Source organism: Alternaria viburni (assembly GCF_023758015.1).
Source record: "Alternaria viburni strain BMP 2772 chromosome Unknown scaffold_7, whole genome shotgun sequence".
Classification (NCBI taxonomy): domain Eukaryota; kingdom Fungi; phylum Ascomycota; class Dothideomycetes; order Pleosporales; family Pleosporaceae; genus Alternaria; species Alternaria viburni.
Genome location: NW_026055776.1, coordinates 1,110,340 through 1,136,548, shown reverse-complemented (window position 1 = coordinate 1,136,548; position 26,209 = coordinate 1,110,340). Strand labels below are relative to the sequence as shown.

Genomic DNA, 26,209 nt, shown 5'->3' with positions numbered 1-26,209 from the left:
CGTTATAACGACCCTGTTGGATGTTGCCCTTGAACCATAGTGTCATCCATGTACTTTTATGCCCGATACTCCAAATAAAATGAGAGCTTGAATCTAAGACACTTCCGGAACCGTGCAGCCGATGCGTGCAATGACGCCCGCAGGCTTGCCGAACTTGTGGCTGTAGGGCTTAGCGTGGTTGCGCTCAATTGTTCGCGAAGAGTGACGTCGGCGATAATTTGGCCAGAGCCGAGCTCTCTTCGGCGACTTGAACACTGAGTATTTATCTATCCGAACAACATCTTTGATAATCTAGAGACGGTAGTCGCCTTCTTAGCTTTTTTTGAACCGCAACAAATTATCATCGCGACACCAACACCAGCCATGGCCTCCAAGCGCGCAGCCCAACTGCTCGGCGTCCGTTCCAATGCGTCCGTCATCGGCCGCCAGCCTACACGACTGAGCTTCAACACTGCACGCGCTTTCAGCATTGCACCCAGGTCACAGAACACATCCATCTCGCAAAGCAGGACGGTGGCTGTAGGAGGTGCGGCGAGACTACAAGCGACGCCAGCACAAAAGAGATGGCATTCACAGGCCCCCAATGACTTGAAGCAGAACAAACTCTACCAATTCGACGATGTACGTCTTATCGTTCCTTTCCATGTACCCCTTAGTTCATACACTATCCTTTCCTCGAGCCATCACGGACTTCCTCAAGCGCATCGCTGACCCATGTAGGTTCTACACATCCTCGAAGCGCCCTCAGACTCACGTCTCCTCATCGACGTCCGCGAACCCCATGAATTCGACGCAAACACTATACCCACCTCTATCAACATCCCCGTCACTTCACAACCCGATGCGCTGCTACTAGACGAAGAGGAGTTTGAAGATAGGTTTGGCTTCCAGAAGCCACCCAAGGGAAAGGAAGTCGTCTTCTTTTGCAAGGCCGGAGTGAGGAGCTCAGCGGCTGCAGGAATCGCGAGACAAGCTGGGTAGGTCGGATCCTTCATTCGCACACGCCCAGGGTTCGATAAGCGGGCAAAGGACGCTTGCTGGAGAACATTAGCTAACCCGCACGGCAGATACACAAACGTTGGCGAATACCGCGGCTCGTGGCTCGACTGGCAGAAGCGCGGTGGGCCAGGTACAAAATCACCACCCAAGCCCGATGGCATGGGCGAACCCAAGGCTCCTACCACCGAGACGAAGCCTACAGCTAGGACAGGTGACAGTGGAGAAGAGGATCTAGGGCCTCAGGGACAGCCAAAGTACCCGCCAGGAGGAATTATGGGCCAACAGTAAATCTGCGATGTCAAGTTCGCACATTGGAATGGGTTGGTCATACACGATACTTGGAGGGTGTACATAACAAGATGAGATTAAGATATGATCAATTCGGAACATATACTGGGTTACTTCCAAGAACATTTAGAAGGGCAATCACACATTTCCATGCAATCGGAGTTTAATATCTAAAGAGGGCGATTGCAGCCACCTACTCAAAACTACAAGTGTTTCAGGGATGAGAAGAGATTATTACAAGAAAGTATTTCGCGAACGTAATGAATGCTGAAGTTAGCATCGTCAAATATTACCGGTCTAAAGCTTGAGCCTGGCACTGTTCGAGAGTTAGCACATGTTAATTCGGATAAGTCGATCATATTCAAACTCACCATCTGCCAGTAAATACCCCGTTTCCTCAACAGCCCCTGGTGATCACCCTTCTCCAACACCATGCCACTACCCAGAACAAAGATCACATCCGCCTTTTGAATCGTAGCAAGGCGATGCGCAACTGCAATCACCGTTCTCCCGCCCTCGCCAGCAGCGCGCTCAATAGCATCTTGAACCAATTTCTCAGATTCAGAATCGAGAGACGACGTCGCTTCGTCCAGTAAGAGAAGTTTCGGTTTGCGCAGTAAGGCGCGAGCAAGACTGAGACGTTGTTTCTGACCACCAGACAGCGACATGCCTTTTGGACCTAGACGCTGGGCATATCCGTCGGGCAGGGAGGTGATGAAGTCGTGGATCTGGGCGTCACGACATGCTTGCTCGATGTCTTCGTCCGTGGCGGTATCGACGGATAAAGCAACGTTTTCGAGTATCGTGCCTTCGTACAGCGTGGGTTCTTGGCTGACGAGACTGATCTGCTTGCGGTACTCTGCGGGATCAAGAGTGGTGATGTCTTGTCCATTGTAGAGAATGCGGCCGGATGTTGCGTCGTAGAAGCGCTCTAGAAGCGAAATTGTGGTAGACTTGCCGCAGCCGGATGCACCGACCAGTGCGGCGAACTGGCCTGGTTGGACCTGGATGTTGAGGTTGGATAGGACGGGCACTTCGCGGGTTTTGTAGGCGAAATACACGTTCTGAAACTCGATGCCTACGCCTTCTTCGGGTTTGCTTAGAGGCGGATAGGCAGTGGATGTTGTAGACTTTGGTGGACGCATACTGAGAATGCGGTTCGCGGCGCCCGTGGCTTGGGCCATGTTGGGAGCATACGAGAAGAATTGTCCTGCTGCAATGGCGCCTTGCACGATAGCTTGGTAGATGACGAAGAAGTCTACAGGACTGTACTCGCGGGAAGCCAGCAGAGTACCGCCATACCAGAAGGTAAGAGCCATGCAAGCTAGTTCAATGCTGTCGCTTGCCGCGAAAATAAGAGTACCATACTTCGCGCTTGAAAACGCTCCTGTGACATGACCCTTGAGCAAGGTCTCGTAGCGCTCGCCAATCATGTCTTCCATGATAAGGCTTGATACTGTGCGGAAAGCACCGACAGCTTCGGAAGCAAATTGACTGCTGTTCTCGAATACCTTCGCGTTGGTCTTGTCAAATTCGAGTTCAATGCGTACACGGAGATATCCAGCAGCCAAGATAAGTGGCAGCGCGGCAAATAAGGCAACAAGCGACAGTTTCCAACCATAGATGAAAGAGATGATAACGCAGCCCACTACGTTGACGATAGCAATGAGCGCAACGGACATCTCCGTTGCCATTAGCTGCTGAATCTGTGTCGAGTCCGAGCTCAGGGTCGACGTAAGAGACCCAGGGCTATGCCCCTGATCGTCGAAGAAGGCAATGCGTTTGCGGATGAGGTTGTCCAGATATTCTTGCCGGTAGTTCTTTGTTATGGCAACGGAGATGAGATGGCATGCCGAGCCCATGAAGAAGTAGGATAGAAAGGTGCTCCCAGCCAGAACACCGAACATGCCTGCCCAGAAGTTGCCTTTGCTGACGAGTTCGTCCATGGGAAGGGTGAAAACATTGACGACGTTTGCAAAAATGTAGGCCTGAAGCGGGTAGACGACACCACTAGCCAGTACACCCAGAATGGCAACGGTGTATAGGATCCAATGACCGCGTTGTTCGTAGATAAGACGCCCGAAGCTGCCAAAGAGACCTTGCTGCTTGTACTCTGGATCTTCGGCTGATTTGGAGACATCAGTGCTCTGCTTGTAGTCTTCATGGATCTCAGTGTCTGCGCTCTTGGCCTTTTCGAGCGGGTCGGCATCAGTGTCTTGTTCTGCTTCCGCTGCGATCTCTTGGGCATGAACCAAGCCGTAGTAAACACCAGCTTCTATCTTCAAGAGCTCATCGTGAGTGCCTTGTTCCACGAGAGCACCTTGACGTAAGACCACGATCTTATCCGCGCGCCTGATGGTAGAGAGGCGATGCGCGATGACGATAGTCGTTCGGTTCTTCGATACGCGATCGAGAGCTTGCTGGACAATGCGTTCAGTACGTACATCGATAGCGCTCGTCGCTTCGTCGAGAATCAGTATAGGTGGTTGTTTGATGATGCTTCGCGCAATCGCTATTCGTTGTCGCTGTCCACCCGAAAGCTTGATGCCGCTCTCGCCAACCATGGTTTCGTAGCCTTCTGGTAGTTTGGCGATAAACTCTTCGGCGTAAGCTTCGCGACACGCGTCTTCGACCAATCTCATCTTTTCTTCTTTCGGCAAGTCTTCATATTGGGTACCAATGAGACCGAACGCGATGTTGTTGTACAGGGTGTCGTTGAACAGGAAGGGCTCTTGCTGAACCAGGCCGATTTGAGAGCGCCACCATTTTAGGTCGACATCTTGTAACTTGGTATCTCCGATCCTGATGGTACCAGTGCAAGTGTTTGGGCCTAGATCAGGCTCCTCGTCTTTGCTCTTGTCATCTCCAGCCTTCTTCGCAGATGCTTTTTTCCCTTCATCCTTTGGTACAGCCTTTTTCTTGAACCATCCAGACTCCTGTGTGCTTTCTTTCTTGCTTTCAAGCGTGTCTTCGTGGGGCGATGCGTCGTTCGGTTTCTCATCTGATGCGGCGGCCGTTGTGCCTGAGAATTCATACCATCGCTGAACTAGTCCCACAATAGTGGACTTCCCTATAGGTTGAGGCAAGTGGTTAGTAAAGAGCCCATAATTTGTAGAATAAGAACTGCTTACCACTTCCGGATGGACCGACAATAGCGGTAACTTTGCCTGCCTCAAGCTCGAGATCAAGGCCTCCGAGGATCTGAACATGTGGTCGGCTTGGATACGAGAAGGCAACGTTGTGAAAGCTGATGTTTGCGTTGGCGGTCACATCAGGCTCCTTCAATCCAGTGGTATCAGGGACCGTTGCATCGATCGTGATGAATAGTTCGGTGGCGGCAGATGATGCCTTCGCGATGGCAATAATTGGGCTCACAACCCTACTGATGTTCGTGATCGCCATCATGACTGAGAACAGAACGACCACTATGGTTCCAACGTCGCCTTTGCCTTCCGAGTACTGCTTGATCCCGAACCAGAACGCAATTGCAAATGTGCCATACATTCCGATCATCATGGGTGACATGACAAGACCCATCAGAGGCGCAGCCCTGCGCTCGTTCGTCGCAGCTTTGTCCAGCAAGGCCTCATGCAACCTTGCCAACTTCGCCTCTGCACCGAATGCAGTAAGGATGCGAACAGATGAGAACATCTCGAAAGCCATAGCAGAAGCATCTTCATGATGTTTCTCGGTAATCTTGTGTATGCGGATGAAAGGTGGCAATATGATACCAAAGACCACGAGGATGAACGGAAGCGAGGCAGAGGCGACTACGGTGAGCAGTGGGCCTTTGATGAAAGCCACCACATACGCCCCGATAACGAATGCAAGGGACTGGAAGAGTATAGCAAAGTGCTGCGATATGGCGAGCTGCACCGTATTGGAGGAGGTTGTAATCCGTGTGGACACTTTGCCGGGACTTATAGTGTCTATCACACTGATTGGCTGTGCGAAAAGAGCTCGTAGATATGCTAGACGCAACGCAGCAGAGATTCGAAGGCCGCTGATTCGGATGGTGAGCTATACCAGTGTTAGCATGATGAAAGCCTCTTCAGGGATCGTATGCGTACCATTGATATGTAGGATAACACGAACTTCGCGATGAACAGGTAGACAAGGAAGAGGGTAAGCCTGTTGATCTCGGCTTGGAACTCTCCAGCTGTCAAGGTCGTCCCCGGGATGAAGTAGTTGGTAAACGAGCCGACCAATTGACCTGAGTGCTGTCAGTGCTTGCGGAAGGCGCCAATAGATTCCAGGCTATCAGATCCTACCGAAGACGACGTTCATCAAAGGAAAGGTAACGCCAGACGCTATCGAAGTAACACAGCACATGAATATGAGCCAGTAATCGAGAGTAGTTCCATACGAGAACACTCGCTGCTCGCACGTTAGCCAGGAATAACATCCAAGGCAATCTACTCACGAAGTAGTTCTTCGTGCCCGCTTGAGGCACTTTCTTTGCCTTTGACGAGGTAATTCCATCGTGTCCTGCGTCTTCGATGACGCTGTGCTTTTCGTCGGGTCCTGTCTCTAAAACTTGAGTGGCGATCGCAGTGCTCTCCACCCCAGCGTCGACGGTTGGCTGGGGTGGCGATTGACCGTCAGTAACATTGGAGTTCATGGCAGTGCGATACAAAAGAGCGTAAGAAATCGGCAAAGTCGAAGCGTGAAATGAACGATTATTCGATAGTAGAGGAGGTGGTCATCTTAACCGGGGGGCAAAGATTGATGCCTGGTAATGTGACTGCCGTATATCGTATTTCAGATGCACCGGACCAAACCGAGTCCGCGTTCCGATTCGACACGCACACCGTCAAAACTCGGAGTGAGAGTGTAGCTGAGAACGATCGTTTGCACCGGGGCCAATGTTCGTCGTGCCAAGTGCACTACGAATCTCAGCCACAGGATACGCTAACCACGCGATATCTCGCTTCACCACCATCCTTCCTAATCGAGCGACTACCTGCGAGACGTAAGGGGCAACGCGCGTCTGTTGTGTTTCAACGCCCAGACTCGATGTCAGTGCGAATAAGTGCGATCGGATGCTGGACAAAAGCCCAGCAAACACTTTCTCTAAGATGTATCGAGAATTGAGCACGCGGGTGTTGGAGTTCCCGGACAGTTTGGGTGTTGTCAAGCGTTCTTCAGAGTGAGCGAACGGTCGTCGGTGCTTGAACGTCCGACTCCACCGATCGACCAGCACTCCTCAGTAAACCTCTCCCTTTCGCACAGCCATTGCCTATTCACAGACAAGCCTTCAGACTTCTCTTGAGCCTTTCAAAATAATAGCAAACGCCTTCGATTGCAACAGCAAGCGACGGGGATGCTCATCGGTTTGCTTTTTTGACAACCTCGTAGCTGGCATACCTACCGGGGCAGGTATCACCCTTCGTGCACGTGACTTTGCGAGCGGACCAGTGAGAATGCGCGAGCATACCGAATTAGGAAATGACCATGGCCAAGACATGTGCTAAGGATGGCTGCAAGGATGACGGAGTGACTAAATATTGCTGCCTAAGATCAAAGAGCCCCAGGAAGGTATGATATCCTGTACTTCAGATGTTACTTCACCACACCACTGTGCATGCCTGCCAGTTCCTGTGTAGGTTGCGGCAATGGCGCCTGAGAGGGAATTGGCCATGCAGTGCGCTAGTCCCACTTCGAAGCACACCTCACACCACGATGCCTGAGATCTTCTGCTTAGCTTTGCAAGCAACCGGTTCTTCGTACATGATATGATCGCATCCCTGCGAGCTCAGTATGGGTACCGCATTCTTCAGTCAGTGGCATCCAGTTGAGGAACAAAGCAACAGAAGTTAATGACCGCCTTTCAATACTATCAACAATGAAATTTCGATAAGAAGACCTCCCATTTTAGGCCCAAACGTCCCAACAGAGGTCCACCTCGCTATCGCTGAACATTCCAGATAAAAATGGGTTGATTTCGCCATACCTACTGACCCCCAATGCTATCCTGCCGACTCCGCACACTTCTCCCACATTCCATCTCCCTCAAAGCCTCAACATCAGACCTCCGCCTGGCACCCTCCTTCCTCTTCTCCAACCTCACCAGACTCTCAATCAGCCGCTTCATAAGCCACTCGCTCTCACTAATACCGGACACCATGGGACTATCGTCTCCGATCCAATCCCAATTCACCAACCCCTCTTCGTTCTCGTCTTCAGAAACCATGTTGTCGGTGTCTACATTGCGGTCTAGACGCTCTGGACTCGTCAGGCGGATGAGCCGTGTGAATTCAACCCATTCTTCATATGTATAGCGCTTGTCGTTGGTCTTGAGGTCGAGTGAAACTTTTTGGATGGACAGGGCGAGACGACGAGTAAGCGAAGTTTGGGTGGGAGGGCTGGTGACGTCGGCTTCGGCTTCGGAGGCGAGGGCTGGGACGGTGGGGTGGAGAGTCAGTTCTATATCGGTTGCTGCTTCGCGATCTTCGGGGTCGTTTAATATACTCTCTCTGTCTTGCGGGTCCGAAGAATCTACGATGCCATCATCAGACGGTGGATCCGAGACGTCAAAGCCCCTTATCAATCGTTTCTTTCTCGCCCGTTTATCTGTCCACCGCTGTAGCCATCGCAGCAACCAAGGGTGCTTGTCCAGAAAAGAACGCCAGATTCCTGCTTTGGGCAGTACTGTAAAATCCGCGAGCTCGTCACTCCACTTCTTGAAGTTGGCCACGACAGTGTCGCCTAGATCGGAGACCAGAATAGTCATGGTCGGAACGGCAATCAAGCTCCAGATGACGAAGAAACAGCGCCCAGAGTTTGATCTCGGTGCCAAGTCACCATACCCAATGGTTAGAAGACTGACATAACAGAAGTAGAGTGACTGGAAATACGTCAAGTGTTGTGTTTCTTCTTCGGTGATCCAGAACACGACTGCGCCCACACACCAAAGAATCAAAAAAGTGGTGATGGACCAGAACAGCGCCATCCACTGCTTGAACTTCTTCGAGTCGGCTTGGATCTTGCGCATAGCTTCAAAACGGTCTTTTTCTTCTTTCAACAGCATGATCTTGGGCTTGGAGGAACCGATATGTAGGGCATGAGCGACACCCTGCATAGTCGATGTATGCTGGACCGACTCGCCCATGGGGGTTCGAAAGGGCCGTGGTTGACTAGGTCCTGATATCTTTGGAATGCCAAGTGTGCGTTTCCGAACCAGATGGTGGGCTTCTCGTTCTCGGTGACGGAGGTCAAACGAGTTGGTAACTGTACGCTCTGCGACCCGCTCGCGCATGCGATCGACATGCTTTTGAACAATCTTCTCGTCACCGAGCTCGCGAACTGCTGTGTAAAGCGAGGAGACAATGAGCGCTAGCGTGATCGTTCCGCCTACAGAGTACGGGAAGACAATACCCCTAGTAACATCGGTCGTAGGTACTAGGTCGCCAAATCCAACGGTTAGGATAGTGACGTCGCAAAAGTACAAGGCATCGGCAAACCTCCAACTGTCTTCCCCAGCATCTTGCTCGAGTTTCGCAAAGACTGCAGCGCCACCGCCTAGCCAGATGAAAAACGCCATAGTCTGTAGAATAAGCGTCCTTTGACTGTCGCTCAAAGCGAAGTTTTCAGGGTAATGGCCAAGAAAGAAGCCCAGCATGTTGACCATGAGAAGCATAGAGCAGATGGTGTAAAACGCCGCAGCTGCAATCGCGTACCAAAAGCCTTGCGTGTATCCTTGTTCCGGACGGATGGGCGGTTCGTAAGTGTTCATACATATCGTTATCGCTATGAGGAAAGCAGATGAAAGATACCATAGAACCACAGTGACGGGTAGGGCAATGATATAGCGAATCCTTTGCGTAAAGTTCAGAAGAAGGAAGAGATTGCCGAGAAAGCCGCAGATCAGCGATGCTACGTTGATCCAGTAGCACCATCTCGGGTCGCCGAAAGGTACGCCTTTAAAGTCTGAGATTCGTTCGCCGTTGATGATGTTTTGCTGTCTCCAGGGAGTTACGAGTGCGGCGATTGAGCTCACATTTGCTAGGGGGCCGAGAGTTGCAGCGAGGAGCTTACTTGGTGTTAGCATCTGAACAACGTAGTTCGTCAAGTCGATGTAGTGGTTAAGAGCCATATGAACCTCTTGCAACGACACTTCAGTGCGAATCATCACTTACGGGTATCCCAGTGCTCGCGAACCACCAATCGCTATCCTGCCCCTCCCACTTCTTCCACACATTCCACCATCTCTTCTTCTTATTGTCTTTCCGTGTCAACTGCTCTTTTCTTTGCTCTTCTTCTCCCTGGGCGTTATATTGTTCCGACGTGCTCGGCTGCCCCGGTTCCTCATGTTCACGCGCCATCATCGGAGCGATCCGGCATCAGACATCGTAACCCCAGACAGTTAGCTGGGCCTTTGATAAACCCAGAAATGATAACAATAGTTCAGAACGCGAAGTATCCTCAGGCTCGTCCTCCACTGCAAAACTCGAGAAGGTGCGAAACGGCGATCAATATGTCGGGCACGGATATACGCGTGTGACTAGTTGCTGAGAAACTGGCGCTAGAGCGGAAGCGGTGGCACTGCGAATGTGAAAGCGTCTACAGTTGAGAGGAGACACGGAAGACGATGCAGAATTTGGAAATCAGAGATTAACTTCAGCAGCGAGTTCATGGCCGCGCGTTTCAGCAGGTCTCCAACAAGATTGCCAGATTCGATGACTCGGCTATCGCGGCGTAGTGGAGACGAATGCTGGGTGCTGGCGTCGATCAGCCGTTGACGCACGCCAAGCTGCGAATGCCGGGGTTACTTGGAGATCAAAAGGTTAATACTTCACGTGCAGTTAGAGATTCTTTGGAAAGCATAGGATGTGCTTGCGTGCTTCATGCCGTGGTTTGCGATAATTTTGAGAAAGCGCTGGGATATCTCCTAGTTATCGACTTGGTGGCAGTCATGTTCCTTGTTCGGTCGATATATTGTTCAAACTATATACAACAGGTATCAATGCGCTCAATGCTTATTGCGACTTGAGCTTCTCGGTCAATTCTGGGACCTTTTCGAAAAGATCTCCAACAAGACCAACATCCGCGACCTGGAAGATGGGTGCCTCGGCATCCTTGTTGATGGCTGCGATAACCTTGCTGTCCTTCATACCAGCCAGATGCTGGATAGCACCAGAGATACCAGCACACAGGTATAATTGTGGCGCAACGTTCTTTCCGGTCTGGCCCACTTGCAAGCTGTTGTCTGCAAAGCCACTGTCGACTGCTGCTCTTGACGCACCAATAGCGGCACCGAGCGCGTCTGCTAGCGGTGGCATGAGCTTGTCAAACTCCTCCTTTGATTTCAGACCACGACCTCCGGAGACGACCTTCTCTGCAGAGCCGAGATCGGGACGGTCGGACTTTTGGAGGTCCTCGGATATCCACTCTGTTGAGCATTCGGCCTTGGGGTCGACGCCCTCCTCTACTGTTGCGTTTCCGCCTTCGGTCTCAGGCGCGGGGAATGCGGTGCCTCGAACGGTGATGACTTTGGTGCTGTCGGACGACTGGACGGTCATGATCGCATTACCGGCGTAGATTGGGCGAACAAATGCTGTAGTCTGGTTAACAACCCCTCGTGTACTCCAAAAGATGCCCACTCACTGTCCTCGCTCTCGATGCCGGTAATGTCTGATATTTGCTGTGTGTCCAGAAGTGCCGAGACACGCGGCATTATGTTCTTTCCAAATGCTGAGTGACCGGCGACGACATGTGTGTATCCACCCTTCTTGATGTTCTCAACCAGGAGTGGCGCATAGTTCTCGGGGAGACACTGCAAGATGTTGTCAGCCGCGTGTCATTCCATATCTCTTTAGACTACCAACCCTGTCGTATGCTCCATTCTCGACGTAGATGACCTTCTCTACGCCCTTTGACTTGGCTGCCTCATCTGCGGCCGACTTGACCCCACTTCCAGCAATGAAGGCTGTTATTGAGCCTCCAAGCTTTGTCCCTGCTGTGATGGCGGCCAATGACTGTGACACGATCTTTCCTTCCTTCTGCTCGAGAATGGCAAACGTCGACGCTAACCGTGCGAAGGCGGAGTATTGGGGTACGGCCGTGGGTTGCGACTGCCGAAGCCGTGTGCGAGCTGTGCGGAGGGCGGATTGACGAGCGGCGGAGAACATGGTGGGCGAGAGCAGTGCGATGCCTCTGGGAGAAACAGACCCGCTAAATTGGAGAAGGTGGTGTAGGACGCCTCGTCGAGCAATAGTGAAAGCAAGCCAACGGCGCGGAGAACTATGACCTCGGTTTGGCCAGGTTAGTTATCCGGCACTAGCCTTGCATCTGCATCGCCCGGGGCTGCAGGCTGATCACGTGAGACTACTCCATGCTCCTTAGTGCTCTTTTTGCTTAGGCGTTCGAGAGCATCGCGAACTTCAGACGCGACTCCAACCCACCCATCGCAGCCCCCCATCCCCACCCTCATCCAACAACGACCACGCGGCAGCACGTTGAAAAAGACACGTTGCGATCGCGCAATCGCTCCGAGTACTCGCGCCCGCGACTTCCCCTTTGCATTGCCGCATAGCGCCTTCCAGCTCCGTCGCATCGCACAGCACGCCCCGAGCCATGGCCGACGACGCGACAGCAAGCGCAACTGCGCAGGACCCAAGTCTCACTGGAGAAGGTGCCACAGACACCAATGCGCTCGATCAAGGTAGGTCGCATCCTGATTCCAATCATCACCATACCCACCGCCCGTCGCGTCAACACCATGGACGACCTATTCCATGACGACGAGCTCCTAGGTGCACTGGATCTTGCCGACTTGGATCGCATGTTCCAATCACCGACCTTGAAAAACCTCCAAGTCGACAGTCCGCTAAGTTCCGTAGATACCAGCATGCTCGAAGACGCACCCGGCAAGGAGTCTTCCAACGATCCTGCTACTGCCACGCCCACAGCTGCATCAGATAACCCTCTCGACGCACCCGATGGCCCAAGACCGGAAGCGGAAGACGCCGATGGCCAGGATGACGAAGAGATGGGCGGCGTCGACGACGCGAAAAAGGAGAACGGCGAGGGTGGTGAAGTTGCTGACCCAGAGGCGCAAGCAAAAGCCGATTTGCAGTCAGCAGCGCGTTCACACTTTGTTACTCAGACATATGCGACCATCATCCCGAGCTACGCAACCTGGTTCGACATGCGCTACATCGATTACCGCGAGCGCAAAGCCCTGCCCGAGTTCTTCAACGGTCGCAACCGCAGCAAAACACCGGCCGTGTACCGCGATTACCGCGATTTCATGATCAACACATACCGCCTGAACCCATCCGAGTACCTCACAGTTACCGCATGCCGAAGGAATCTTGCAGGAGATGTCTGTGCTATCATGCGCGTGCACGCTTTCCTCGAGCAGTGGGGATTGATCAACTACCAAGTAAATCTTGCCGCTATATGATTACATTGAGTCGTAATTAACATATCAACCAGGTCGACCCTCAAGAACGCCCATCGAACATTGGTCCTCCATTCACCGGCCATTTCCGTGTCACAGTCGATACCCCCCGCGGACTGCAACCTTTCCAACCAGGACCAGGCTCAAAAGTCACGGACGGAAAGCAGCTCACAGCCACTGACCGTGCTGCGAGCCAGCAACCGACGGCAAAGAGCGAGACCAAGTCTTTAGCTGGACGAAACATCTACGAGGCCAATGGCAAAGAAGCGTCCGTGGAGCCAAAAGCTGCTAATGGCGAAGGTGCCGCCAACGGCTCGGTAGACGTCAAGGATCTCGAAGCCGCTGCAAAGGAGCCAACCAAGGTCATCAACTGCTTCAGTTGCGGCGTCGAATGTACCCGTGTACATTTCCATGAAACGAAACCTTCCGAGCAGACTGGCCAGATCAAGGCTGCTGGTGGCTTGAAGCGCGACCTTTGCCCCAGGTGTTTTGTAGAGGGCAACTTCCCGCAAGGCACATCCTCAGCCGACTTCACAAAGATCTCCAACCCGGAGAACTCAGCAGCGGCCGAGACGGAAGAGAAGTGGACGGAAGAGGAGACTCTTTTGCTACTCGAGGGCTTGGAGGAGTTTGACGATGACTGGAACCGTGTCGCCGACCACGTCCAGACGAAGACACGCGAGCAGTGCGTGATGAAGTTCCTGCAGCTCGAGATTGAGGACAAGTACATCGAGGCGGATCTACCAGAGTCACAATCTGCAGCTCCTTCAACCAAATTCTTGCGCGATCTGGAGTACCTCAGCGAGGGCCGTGTACCCATCCACCACGCCGACAACCCGATTCTCAGCGTCGTCAGCTTCCTTGCTGGTCTTGCTCCTGCAAACGTCACAGAGGCGGCGGTAGCGTCAGGGCGCAGTGTCGGCGAGATGAAGCGCATCCTTCAAGAGAAGATCAACAAAGCCCCGACCGCACCATCAGAGAAGGGCAAAGAGAAGGAAGGCGAACAGTCTACACCCGCAGCGACCGCCTCAGACATGAAGCCAGAAGGCGGCGACGCTATGGACGTCGATCCCTCTGCCGAGTCCACTGCCGTAGCCACACGGGAATCCGACTCGTCCTCCAACCCTAACCCTCTAGCCACCCTTCCCTTCGCCCTTTCCGCCGCCCGTTCCTCAGCACTAGCCTCGCACGAAGAACGCCACATCACCCGTCTCGTCTCCGGCGCTGTAAACCTCCAGCTACAAAAGCTACAGCTCAAGCTCGCTCACTTCAACGACTTCGAGAAGCTCCTTTCCGCCGAACGTCGCGATCTGCAACGCCGCCGCCAGCAGCTTTTCATGGACCGCCTCAACTTCCAGAGGAGAGTCCGCGCACTCGAAGACGCTACCAAGCGCATCAGCAGCTCCATGGGCGGGCAGGGGCTCCCCGGCAGCATGAGTAACGAAGATGCCGTCCAGGCGCTAACGGAAGCCATGCGCATGTTCGGCGTAGGCAAGGGCGAAGACAGCATGGGCGTCAAGCGCGACAGCGTCGACGCTGGTGTTGCTCAGCCCCTTGCCGAGGGCGCAGAGGGCTACAGCAAAGTAGAGATTTAGAGACATCTTAGCGCGCGCGACGTGTTCAAGATGTGGTCCTCTGAGTCAAGGCCGGGGTGTGCGTATGAGACGCTTCCTTACTATCGCATTGGAACAAAGGAGGAACAGACAAGTGTCATTGGTAGTGAGGACTTGGGACAGTGTAACTCACGTGTCGATTGTAAGCCTCACAACGGACACGGTGAAGACCACAAACGTCAGGATAGCATGATGCGCTGAATTGGATTGGGGGATATGTGGTTGTTGGTCTCAAAGGGGTGTTTTCTGGCGTACATTGAGTTGGTACCTACGCTTATTCGGAACTAAGATTATGCTACAAATGGTCCGATGTGTTCAAGTCCTTTCTTTTCTGGCAGGCGGGAGTGCCTGCTGTACAAGTAGTTTCTGTTATCGAGATCGATTGCAATTCCTTTTCTCAGCACATTCAAGAGTTTTTGATGTGAATGTTGCAAGAATGTCTTGTTGAAACTATATACCGTACATGATTTTCGTCAGTAGCAGAGAAGCGTTGAACACCACTGTCTAAATGCCGCCTTGGTTCTTCAGACATGCTGTACACGTAACTATATAATACAATGCCATCATCTCTTCATGCATGCCACCTTCATCACACATGCCTCACAACCCCTCTACTTCCTCTCCAGCCTCCCTGTACTCCTATCACTTCGCATCATGACTAGCCTTCGGCACCATACTCTCGCTCTCACTAACAGGTTCCTGGCTCTTAACCTGCGCCCTCGCTTTATTCGCTCGCTCGGTATCACTGTCGCCCTTTGGCTTCTGCTTGCTCTTCTCCTTCTCCTTCTCGCTATCCAGGCTGCTCATGTCTCCCCTTGCGTCGTTTACGGGGTTGTGTTTGGCGTTTGGCTTGTACTCTTCGGGGACAAGGCTGTTTTCTGGTGTGTGGGGTTTCGAGTTGCGTTCACCGGAGAATTTTCCCTTCGCTGATGCGGCGTGGTCGTTGGTGGAGGGTTGTAATGAGGAGTCTTGCTGCGCGTTGGAGGGGTTGGATGGGGTTTCGGCGGAGGCGGTCATGTCGTCTTCGTCGTCGGCGTCAGCGTCTAGCTCTGAGCCGTAGACTTCGGGGTATTCACGGAAACAGTTTTGCATGTCCCTGAGTTTTGTCAGCTACTTGTTCAAACGTAAACTGCGCAGTCCTGTTACGGCTCTGCTGTCTAGTGTGGACGTACTTGAACTTATCGATGCAGTCCATGCCCTTGGGCTCCTCGGTGGAGTACACGAAGCAGCTGAATGCCGCCTTGAACTGCTCACCACAAGGGCCATGAGCCATGCCGCCCAGACATGGGCAATCCCAATTGATCTCGCCTGTTTCTGGGTTGAATGCGCCCTGTTGGTCTGCCTCTTCCTCGAGTCCTTCTATGCCACCCTGGCCATCCTCTGAAGGCTTAGCATTCTGTTGTGCGCGCTCAGCCTCTTTTTGCTTCTGAGCCTCTAGTTGTGCCTGTACTGCTTGTCGTCGCTTGCGCTCTTCGGAGATGGATTCGATGGTGGGGAGGTGCTCGGATTCGACTTCGGTTTCTGGGAGGGGTTGGACAAGTTCTGAGGCAGGATCAGCTACTCTGGTTCAATTCGTCCGTCCATTGGCGTCTGAACATACGTCTTGGCTCCTCTGCGAAAACATCCGTGGTGTTGTAATAGTATATTATTGCTCCGGCAACACCCAGCCTCGCAACTAAGCTCTTGAAACTTCTCGACTTTTGTGATGGTGGTGCGGTGCTCAAGTACCGCCTGGCCGGCGCGACAGACCGTAGTGGCGCGGCTCGCAGCGCTGGACGCACAATTAACCGTGGGGCTGCACGAAACATGATGCTAAAAGATGTGAAACAGGAAAGAGATGCAAAGAGAGGGACGTGGCGGATGTCAACGGTACATGGAAGTGTCGTCACTACGTAAAAGTTATGGGACCTGCATTTCTAAGCGGAAGGAGCAGGGATCTGCGTGGCTGGAGATCTTGGATCACGTGGTGGAACTTCCGAGAATTCTGGGCATCGTCTCAAGTATATCCGACATGGTTATCAGGACGCAGTCGCAAATCCTTCAAAAGTTCATGCGTAATCTGAATCAATTTTGTGTGGTCAAGATGGTGTTTGAACGGGTATATTGAACGTTGACCTCATATATACAGAAGTGGACTCATGAAGGCATCTCGCCTCAAGACCGAAACCGAGTAGAGAACCCCTTGCTTGCTGTATGGTACCGCGGAAAAGATGAAGACAACATAGCCAAATCGGTACAGTCCAGATGATCAAGATTTCAGCATGATTCCGTCGTACGAGGTGCTATTGAAGTGGAGTGCAAATTTGAACAAAGCGATCAGGCAGCACGTCTATTTCGGTGGGTTGCGCTTGAAGAAGTATCTGTTGCGAATGTTAGCACATATGCCACCAGAGCACTTCCTGCTGGGGCAACATACTGGCTGACGTAGTAGTCGCCAACGCCGAACAATCCAATGACAGCAGCCCAGGCCGCGACGACCTTGCCGGTCAGCTCGCCGCGGGCATACTGCCTGTATGCGCCGAATCCAACGATGCCACCGACAACGGCAAGACCAACTGCGTTGCTCAGCACGACCGGGTTGTCGGCGTTCTTCTTCATCTTGTCCTTGGCTGCCTCCTTCTTTGCTGCAGCGCGGTCCTTGATGTGCTTGGCTTCTTCCTTGATTTCCTCTTCACGCTCCATGCGCTCGGCTTGCGTGTCAGTCTTGACGGATTGCGACTCGTAGTCCGAGGGGACCGAGGAGATGTGCGGGCTGTCTACGTCGACAAGGGAGTGTACGCTGTCGTCGGAAGCGTGCTCGACCTCAGGTTGGGCGGGGGCGCGACTGCAATGCTACGTCAGAACAACTCTAGCAGCTTCATGCCTCAGAACACAGGTCTTGTATTTTGACCAAGATGCAACACAGGGTGCCGTCATGCATCGTCAAAGCTGACGTCGGAGGGGTAAACTCCTTCCAAATGAACGGGTGACTTACGCCTGTCTTCAAGTTAGCATTGGCACACATTGCAAGCGCTCTTCAATAACTCACCTCCTCGGGGGTCTGCTTGGGGCCCTTGGCGGCCATCTCTGCGTAAGACATGATGTATGAGGGGTAGTGGAGGTTGGATAGAGAAGTGAAAAAAGTGTTGTCGCAAGGGTTGATGTGAGGTTTGCAGATCAGTCGATGGATACCGGGAAGCTGCGAAGTCAATGGGCGATCGTGTGAGACCGGAAACAGGCTCCCTCACATGCCAGTTCGCTTAGTGGGCGGTGACCGACGTCATCCTGAGCGCGTTAGCGGCGACGTAGCGAAAGCGCCAAGCACAGGAACAGCACATCCATGTGGAGCATCGCAACATGTGAATGATCTGGACCGGATGCATACAAGAACAACAGTCTCAAGAATTCATTATATATCGCCGACTTCGCTTAGATGACCAAGCAGAAAAGCCCCAAGGGTATAAACACAAACTCATCGTAGCCATCGATACATGCCTCACGGACCTCGATACAGATAGGATCCCAAACTGTGTGCAGATTCGTATGATACACGAAGACAAGGACAAACAAGCTCTTGGAGATCGGGCCCGTAACGCCCGCTGTAGATACACATGTTGAAAAATGGAAACGATATAACAGAAGTTTTGGGCGCCTTCGATTGCCCTTGCGAGATCTTGTGAGCGTTGCGCTCACTTTATTCATCACCGAATACTGTTTTGTAGTTTTCCAGAAGCGCTTGCACGGCGACACGCTGCTGTTGCACGTCGGTAAGTTCGCGCTGGATGTCCATAGGCCGCATGATGGTTGGCGCAAAAACGACAGCGACATTGAGTGGTGTCATCTATGCACGTGTTAGTCATGATTAACATTGTATATCTATTGTGTGTGCTTACCAAATTGTCACTGGCGTGCTGTATGACCCGCGACAGATGAAACACGAGGAATTGCAAGGTATCACGATGAGCCTTGGGAATTTCGTTCACAGCGGCAGACAAAGCTCTAGACTGAGCAGTCGGCTCTTCAAGTTCTGTACAATTATTAGCACTTGATCTGTCGTCTGATGGTATAAACTTACGACCAGCTTCCAGGAACTGATCATAGACATCGTATGTGATCAGCGGCACAGGGAGCCTGCGGAAGTAGTTCTTCAGCGCAGAAGTGACGGAGTGAATATCGAGATCTGGGTCCGAGATGTCGTGCTCGGTGTCTGTCTCGAAGCCACTGCGCACTTGGTTCACCTGAGAGGTACCGCCGCTTTTACGGTAGATACCTTCCACGTCCATGCCGCGAAGCTCGACCTCTTCGATACATCTGCTGACGATGCGTGGAATCATCTGCCGTTCAAACTCGCATCGTGCTGTCAGGTCAGACCCGAATAGCACGGTACTGGCGTCGGCGGCAGCCAGATTAGTGGTGCTGTTGTTGATGTTCTGCATGGGCCTAAAGCCTTGGGGCGGGCCGCCTGGTCTAACGTTGCCAGGCTTTCCACCGAACCAGCCTCGCGGGGTTCCTTGGTCCATGGTATCCCGGCTTTTGATGGAACTCGACATGGACATGGCTGCAATGTCGGGCCCAGAGTGCACAGAGCCGTAAGGAGTGCCAATGACCTTGACGTTGTAGTCCTCCTGTTTCTGCTCTGAACCGAATGCTCCCTTGAAGCCCTTGGTGACGTTCTTTGTGATGGCTTGCCCGCCCTTCTTCCAGGTAGAGAATTTGGTGGGTTTTCCGGTCTTCCTAATGTTAACGACTTGCGGCTGCGCGACGGTCGCCTCGCCATCGTCGAGATTGGCATAGGAGTGATCATGCGGTATTACTGGTGCATCCACGGATACTTCGGACTTGCCGCCCTTGTGCTGCGCGTTGTATATGCCAAGGCCATTCGCAGCAACATCAAGGTTCTGTCCACTCTTCTTGTTGTTCTTGAGGTTGGTCTGGATGTTGTCTACCAGGTCCCTGTTCATGGCGGAAAGTCTAGTGTTAGCGGCCGTGAGCGATTCGTACTCTTGGAAACCCTTGTCTTTCATCTGAATGAGGTTCGAGATCTCTTCCGTCAACTCCGATCTCTTCGTGATCAGGTCCTCTATTTGATTCCCCAGATTGTCTTTGAGCTTCTGCAACGAGTTTGCAAAGTCTTTGAGAATGTCTGACTTGAGCTGACCGATCTCAACGTTGCCCTGGCCGCTCTTAGCGTGCTTGAGGTGTTCAGTCATGATTTCAAGCTCGCGGATCACCATCTCACGTTGCGTATCCAAGACAGCCATGGTGTTTCGCTTCTCTCGCAGCACCGTGTTTGCCTGTCTGATGTCGGCCGCACTATGCATTGATTCTTGTAGGCCGTTCTTCTCGGCCTCCAGCTCAGCGATCCGCTGCTGGGCGCGGCGCAGCTCGTTACGCAGGTTGACGCCTTCCTCTTTAGTGTCGGGCGAGGCAACTGTCGGGCTGCTAATGTCGATGGAGCCGTTCGTAGGCCATTTCTTGTGACCGCGTGATGTGACTGAACCACGATCACTGAAACTACGCCCATGCTTGGACACAGCGTTCGAAACTCTCCTGAACACCCCGTTGTCTTTTTCATCTCTTCCATCCTGGCTTCCGAGCAAACGCGCGAAATCCTCATCCATGGAGAAATCGCCCTGAGCGCTGTATCGAGGAAGGCCACCAGCTCCATATGCATCTCGGGATGCTTCGCTTTGGGCGCTGCTAATGGAATCGCTCGTCTTGTGTTGCTGAATGGCAGGTGGTTGTGGGGGTGCGCGTGGAGATGTGAACGTGTCGGTCGAGGGCGGGGCTGGCCGTCCACCTGAACGTGCGGGGAGAACTGGAGGGTCCGATGGAGTCTTAGAGGCTGGCGAATCCGAAGGACTGAGTATGCCAAGTCCGGCGTTGAGGTTCGCGCTGGCTGTGTTGGTAGATGATGTTCGCTCTGGATGGCTTAGAGTCGGTGTGGTGGGTGATGGGGCCCTCTCGTTTCGTGAGATTGGGGCTGAAGGCTTGAGGGTCGAAGCCTTGAGCGAATCACCACGCGCAGGTCTTTCTAGCGGAAGATTGGAGCCGAACGACGATTCTGAGGTCTGCGGTGAATCTTGCGAGCCAAGTGGTGGTGAGCTAGTGAAGGTTGGCTCGATGAGGGGACGACTCAGCCGCGCAGACATGATGTCGTTCTTGGAAGAAGACGGCTGCTGCTGTTGCTGTTGCTGCGGTTGCGGTGATGGCGTCTCGTCGGAGTCCTTGCGTTTGGCCTCCGCCTTCTTGTTCTTGGGTACATCCTGTAGTTTGAAGGGTTCTGGGCCTGAAGGGGCGGGAGAAGCGTGCTGACTCCTTGACCGAGGCTCAGCGGCAGGAGATTCGTTGGACATGTCCTTCTTCTTCCTAAGTGTCTCGACCAGTGTATCCGAAGGCTGCCTTCCTTTCTCTTGGAAGGCAATGTGCGGGCTCTGTGTTTGCGTCTGGCGTCTCTCTTTGGAGGCTTCTCGAGAGCCATTCTCCTTCAGCTTCTCGCGATGGTCGCCAGTGGGTCTACTAAAGTAATCGCGCCCGCTCTTGCTGTCACCGCTTCCGGTCGGTTTGGCTCCCAGTGTTCGGTCATTGAATCTACTGATGGGTCGGCCGAGCGGGGATGGGCCGGGCGCAGGGTTGGGATCGAGAGCGAAGGGGAGGAGGATGCCGTCGTCGCCGTTGTCTACCAGCTCTGAACGCGCGCTGTCCTTGTTGTATGTTGTTGCTGGAAGTGTAGTATTGTCTGTGGTTGTGGCTAGGTTAGCGATGTGTGAGCATGATGTAGACCATGTGGAATTCATACCCCTTCGTGCAGCTTCTCCAATGGGTGAGGCATCGCGCCTGAAGTTCGAAGAAGAATCGCCCCGTCGCGGCTGAGGAGGTCTGGGGGATACGTCGGTCGTGGTAGGCTCCGAGAAGATGTCGGATGGTGTATCCAGGTCTGGGGTGAAGGTGGACTGGGACTGCTCGTGGGGAGGCAGAGCAGGCAGCGATTTGTCCACCTTGGGCGCCACTGAGGGCGGCTTTTTGGATTTCTTGCGCCGTCGAGCCATGAGCGACTCATGACACGACATGCAGAAGATACCCTGCGAAGTGCGGGCATAGCGCAGGTTCTCGATCTTGCGCTTGCAATTCCTGCACCGAAAGCAGTTGGCACAGAAGGCCTGGTCACCAGTCAAGATGGCCAGATCCTCGATCTTGTTGCCGCAGTGGTTGCAGCTATATGTACAGTTGTTGCATATCAGAGAGCCGTCGCCGAGCAGCAGCAGGTTCGCGTCCGAGTCGAGGAGGGTGCCGCACGTGTTGCAGCGGAAGCAGTCGATATGCCATCGGTTTCCGGCTAGGCAATGTTAGCATGTACATCCTCGGCAGGTGGTTGGCATGGGCCGTGGGAGGAAGGCGCGATGGTAGTTGTGGTGTTGGCTCAGCGGGGAAGCATACCGAGCTCGAAGGCCTTGCCTTCCTCGAGGATCTAGACTGCTATGAGCGATTGCAGAGGGGAAGTTGTGATAGCAGCGGCTCATACCTCTCCGCATCCCTTGCACGGATACACGACCTCGTCGTCGATCGGAGACTCTGGGTAGCCGGTCGGGCTCTCCATGGCGGGCTAGAAATATGCGTGTCGGTGAAGCAGCAGTAGCAATGCTGGCGGGCAGCGCGAGGGCGGGCGTGCAGTCGGCGCCGGAGCCGTGTCGTGCTCGGAGGGACAATTGGCAGCTGGCAGGGCGTGGGCGTGTTCAGTGGTTCGTCGTCTGGGCGATCCCCAAAGTTGCTAGCACCAGACTACAGCGCAACTATAGTGCAGACTACAGTGCAAGGCGAAGGAGGGCGTGGGTGCCAACGGCGCAAAAGCAAAGGCGACGACCAGCAGCGGCGTCGGTGCACTGGCGAACGGCTTCTGTGCGCGACGAGGGCCCAGGGCAGTTAGGTTGGTCGACGAGACAGGCGCACCTCGCAGCGGCGTCGTGGTGGTGTGGAGGTGCAGAGCCAATGGGCGGGCTAGTGCCTGGTCAGGGTCTGGAAAGATACGCGGCAGACAAATCCATGCGGCGGCCACGACCAGGGGACCGCGGGCGATGTAAAGAGTGAAAGCCTAATCCAGCCTCTGCGCGTGTCCTCCGGCCCCTAGCTGGACTTTTGACAGACTTTTGATAGACTTGCTAGGCGCCTCTACCACGGCTGCCAGCATGTGCCGCACATGGGAACACGACCGTGGAATTCCAAACACTCGCACGGCGCAGGCCCAAGGTGGTCAGCTTTCGAGACCGGGCTGCGACTCCAGCTCCACCGCGCTATTACGACGTCTGCAGAGGCCCTGCCAAGCACACGCCATCGCAGATCGTGCGCTCCAGGGCCCCTTCCTCTGACAACGGCCCGTTCATTGCACAACTGACCACCTTAGGGCTATCATTTGTAAACGCCGGCACTCGTGAATCGCCTCTTGATTCAGGCAGTCTCCTTGTACCAATTCTCAGCCCAGCTCACACTGCGCGTGGCGCATATAGATCTGAACCTCCTGTCTTTCTGACCACCTCCAAGACGCCATGTGGTCATCACCCGCATCACGAGCTCAATTAATAATATCGCTTCTCCCGCACTAATTGGAACTCATCCCTCAATCCTCCCAATCCTCAAAATAGCTGACGCAATCTGAGCCCTTTCCCCTGAAGCGCCTCCATCAGCACATGCCCGTCATCTGCGCTGCACACATGTCTAGCATTAGATCATGCAGGAACGCGGCCGCTTTCTTGACCTACCAATACATTAACAATTCGCAGCCAGATAAATATTCGCACAGCTTACAATATCATCCGCTTGTTTCAGAGTCCAATGCCGGGTCAGCGCACCATCCTATCGGAAAGTGCGGTCGCCCTCGAGAGATTGAAGGACGCGTTCATTCCCCGCAAAACACCCGTGTCTCTATTTCGAACACGCTCGACGTCCAGACGCTAGCTAGGCCCTATCATACCGCCTGTGCTCACCAGAACCAATGTTGCACAGGAACCACGCCATCAACATCTCGTTCGTTGGACTCCTGAGCATTTCCACTAAGCCGATCCTCGCGTGCATCCATCGCCGAGGTTCCCAACTACTTTACATCATCCTCTACACGTCGGAAAATACTTACCAATCGGCATTTGCTCCCCTCGGAATCCTTCTGCCACGATCCTGAAACAAACGGGAATAACGAGGCGCACACAGACACGTTTCATCGATCCGAACCACCCTGCTGATCTGCCCGCCTCGAGAGTCAGCGCCCAACCGCGATTCGCGCTCGACCATTAACAACGCCTCTTCTACCCGTACGAGGCATACTTCCAGACAACACCAGGTACCACGTATCACGCATCCGAAGACAGTTGCCGCACATCTGTCTCATCAACGCCTGTCGCAACACCAAGGCTGTTTGACATGTGTCGTCGTGCCACCTAAACAGCTTTACCTCGGATGCTTGTACCGTCCGCTGCGGTCCGCCACTACGTTTGATCACCACCTGAAAATTCAGGCAACCAGGCTCTGCCTTGCCTCTGTGTTGACTCGAGTTCGGCTGCCGCTGCCCGTCTCAACCTTATCTTCATCGCTGAGCGGGTCTCGATCAACCTTATTGAGTCAGTATCATAGTACCCTACCTCTGGTACACGATTAAGTTTACCAGCCCGTTCGGCAGCATGGGTTACCATATGACTGGTTCCAGAGAACTTATCGATTTGTTAACTTAGATATCGTGATATACTAAGGTTCGTCAAAAGTCCGAAGCAAGTCTGAGACTGAAATAGATATACTTCCAGATCCCCTGCAGTATCAACTCCTACTGCACGATCATCATACATTTGCGCGTACGCTGCTGTATTGTCACATTATCAAAGGGTGCCACTAGGAACAGCTGTGAAAGTATCATGTTGTGGTGGCGCCTTCCAAACTGAACGTCGTAATGCCAAGCATCTCGTCTTGAGCAACACCAACACTAACAGGCAGGAACGACAACCTTGGAAGTCTCGCAACATTAGCCGGTGCTTTCATCGAATCACGCTCTCTCGTGGTGATATTTCAATTACACGAGCATGCGTGGTCCTCAATTTTCCCGTCTGGTGGGTCGGTCCTTCTTGTTAATGATGTATTACTGCGCAGAGCTGCGTCCCAATTAGGACTACTAATGCAGGACCCTGTCACCACATACCGTTCTCACGAATAAAATACTCCGCGGTGCTGAACACATGGGTCCGGACGCGGTACAGTACAGTGGGTCCTGCTGTATTCAAGCACTTCATATGCAGACAGCAAGAGCTACCCCGCCCCAACGGATGACTGAGGATATTCGTGGACGAGGTGGCGGGGCACGTTGGAATATTTAAACCTCTCCTCTAACCTGCCCCTCCTCTTTTCTTTTTCCTACAACAGTCTAACTGTCTTTGCAAAGCTCAAGTTATTCAGTATCCGTACTCATCCACTGCTTCAAGGTACTCAAGAGCAATGGCTAACCCCCATGCAGATACTCGTCACGACCAAGTATGGCAGCCACGATGCAGAACATGTTCCGCACGTGGGCGTTGTCCTCAAGTCACATAGGTACTTTTACAGCTAAGTATACTGCATGAACCGGTGTTCGTTTCCAGCAGTGTCTGTCTCCCACACTGTCGTAGTTCCTCTACTCCAGTGTGGAAGTTGGGCCCTGCTGGATTCGTTCTGAGATTATACGGTTTCGAACTTGATCAGGATAATACCTGCGAAAAGGATCATGCTCTGCTCTGTCTCTCCCTGCGTGGAACAGACTTAACAATTCGCAGATTTCGACCCTTGAACCCCTTTCAACATGTCTCCCCCCGCTGCCATTTTCGAAACTCCCGTTGCTAGCAACGACATGGGCATCAAGAAGGATCTCGCTGTCAAGGCTGCCTTCAACGGCCAGGCCAAGACTGTCGCTGAGCTCGAGAACAAGTGGGAGAAGTTCACCTTTGCCCCTATCCGCGAGTCGCAGGTGTCTCGTGCCATGACCCGCCGCTACTTCAACGACCTTGACACCTACGCTGAGTCGGACATTGTCATCGTCGGTGCAGGCTCTTGCGGTCTGTCTGCCGCTTACACGCTCGCCACCAAGCGTCCTGACCTAAAGATTGCCATCGTCGAAGCTGGCGTTGCTCCTGGTGGTGGTGCCTGGCTCGGTGGCCAGCTCTTCAGCGCCATGGTCATGCGCAAGCCTGCGGAGCTCTTCTTGAATGAGATCGGCGTCCCCTACGAGGACGAAGGTGACTTTGTCGTCGTCAAGCATGCCGCGCTCTTCACATCCACCTTGCTGTCCAAGGTCCTGCAGTTCCCCAACGTCAAGCTGTTCAACGCCACGGCTGTCGAGGACCTCATCACCCGTCCGGCTCCTACCTCCAGCGACCCCAACGCCGTCCGCATTGCTGGTGTTGTCACCAACTGGACTCTCGTCTCCATGCATCACGATGGTACGCTGCAGTCTTGCTTTCTTTTTCTCGGCTCTTACTAATTGTTTACAGACCAGTCTTGCATGGACCCGAACACCATCAATGCACCTCTTGTCATCTCAACCACCGGCCACGACGGCCCATTCGGCGCTTTCTCCGTCAAGCGCCTCGTGTCTATGCAGCAGATTGAGAAACTCGGTGGCATGCGCGGCCTCGACATGCGCACCGCCGAAGATGCCATTGTCAAGCGCACCCGCGAGGTTGTGCCTGGTCTGATCGTCGGCGGCATGGAACTCAGCGAGGTTGATGGCGCCAACCGTATGGGACCTACCTTTGGCGCTATGGCTCTCAGCGGTGTCAAGGCAGCTGAGGAGGCCGTCGGTGTCTGGGATGAAAGGAACGCTCAAAACAAGGACGCTTAGATGGCATGATCGGCTTCGTCGGACAAAGAGAAGGCTGTCATTACCTAAATCCGCAAAGATCATCTGTACAATGAAATAAAT

The 26,209-nt window shown here is 53.4% G+C and overlaps 9 protein-coding genes across 9 annotated transcripts; 3 read left to right on the top strand and 6 right to left on the bottom strand.

Moving 5' to 3' along the window:
* Positions 1-363: 363 nt before the first annotated feature.
* On the top strand, positions 364-1,287 carry J4E79_004351 (uncharacterized protein; the record flags this gene model as incomplete). The annotated part of the gene is made up of 3 exons (XM_049353238.1): positions 364-621; positions 721-977; positions 1,068-1,287. The coding sequence occupies 3 exons, from the start codon at positions 364-366 to the stop codon at positions 1,285-1,287; spliced, it is 735 nt and encodes a 244-aa protein (XP_049212617.1).
* Positions 1,288-1,576: 289 nt separating this feature from the next.
* TR06 (ABC-type transporter tr06) lies at positions 1,577-5,908 on the bottom strand (the record flags this gene model as incomplete). Its single annotated transcript, XM_049353237.1, has 6 exons — positions 1,577-1,603; positions 1,659-4,357; positions 4,419-5,307; positions 5,358-5,500; positions 5,559-5,664; positions 5,711-5,908. 6 exons carry the CDS (start codon positions 5,906-5,908, stop codon positions 1,577-1,579), a joined length of 4,062 nt encoding a protein of 1,353 aa, XP_049212616.1.
* Positions 5,909-7,240: 1,332 nt separating this feature from the next.
* Positions 7,241-9,611, bottom strand: J4E79_004349 (uncharacterized protein; the record flags this gene model as incomplete). Its single annotated transcript, XM_049353236.1, has 2 exons — positions 7,241-9,319; positions 9,426-9,611. The coding sequence occupies 2 exons, from the start codon at positions 9,609-9,611 to the stop codon at positions 7,241-7,243; spliced, it is 2,265 nt and encodes a 754-aa protein (XP_049212615.1).
* A 654-nt stretch (positions 9,612-10,265) lies between these two features.
* Positions 10,266-11,417, bottom strand: J4E79_004348 (uncharacterized protein; the record flags this gene model as incomplete). Its single annotated transcript, XM_049353235.1, has 3 exons — positions 10,266-10,843; positions 10,894-11,062; positions 11,115-11,417. The coding sequence occupies 3 exons, from the start codon at positions 11,415-11,417 to the stop codon at positions 10,266-10,268; spliced, it is 1,050 nt and encodes a 349-aa protein (XP_049212614.1).
* Positions 11,418-12,007: 590 nt separating this feature from the next.
* Positions 12,008-14,286, top strand: J4E79_004347 (uncharacterized protein; the record flags this gene model as incomplete). The annotated part of the gene is made up of 2 exons (XM_049353234.1): positions 12,008-12,673; positions 12,727-14,286. The coding sequence occupies 2 exons, from the start codon at positions 12,008-12,010 to the stop codon at positions 14,284-14,286; spliced, it is 2,226 nt and encodes a 741-aa protein (XP_049212613.1).
* A 660-nt stretch (positions 14,287-14,946) lies between these two features.
* On the bottom strand, positions 14,947-16,112 carry J4E79_004346 (uncharacterized protein; the record flags this gene model as incomplete). Its single annotated transcript, XM_049353233.1, has 3 exons — positions 14,947-15,400; positions 15,477-15,825; positions 15,905-16,112. 3 exons carry the CDS (start codon positions 16,110-16,112, stop codon positions 14,947-14,949), a joined length of 1,011 nt encoding a protein of 336 aa, XP_049212612.1.
* Positions 16,113-16,633: 521 nt separating this feature from the next.
* Positions 16,634-17,383, bottom strand: J4E79_004345 (uncharacterized protein; the record flags this gene model as incomplete). Its single annotated transcript, XM_049353232.1, has 3 exons — positions 16,634-16,664; positions 16,721-17,136; positions 17,333-17,383. 3 exons carry the CDS (start codon positions 17,381-17,383, stop codon positions 16,634-16,636), a joined length of 498 nt encoding a protein of 165 aa, XP_049212611.1.
* Positions 17,384-17,977: 594 nt separating this feature from the next.
* Positions 17,978-21,880, bottom strand: J4E79_004344 (uncharacterized protein; the record flags this gene model as incomplete). The annotated part of the gene is made up of 6 exons (XM_049353231.1): positions 17,978-18,124; positions 18,177-18,310; positions 18,359-21,022; positions 21,083-21,619; positions 21,721-21,751; positions 21,806-21,880. The coding sequence occupies 6 exons, from the start codon at positions 21,878-21,880 to the stop codon at positions 17,978-17,980; spliced, it is 3,588 nt and encodes a 1,195-aa protein (XP_049212610.1).
* A 3,210-nt stretch (positions 21,881-25,090) lies between these two features.
* Positions 25,091-26,128, top strand: J4E79_004343 (uncharacterized protein; the record flags this gene model as incomplete). The annotated part of the gene is made up of 2 exons (XM_049353230.1): positions 25,091-25,727; positions 25,779-26,128. The coding sequence occupies 2 exons, from the start codon at positions 25,091-25,093 to the stop codon at positions 26,126-26,128; spliced, it is 987 nt and encodes a 328-aa protein (XP_049212609.1).
* Between the last annotated feature and the right edge of the window lie 81 nt (positions 26,129-26,209).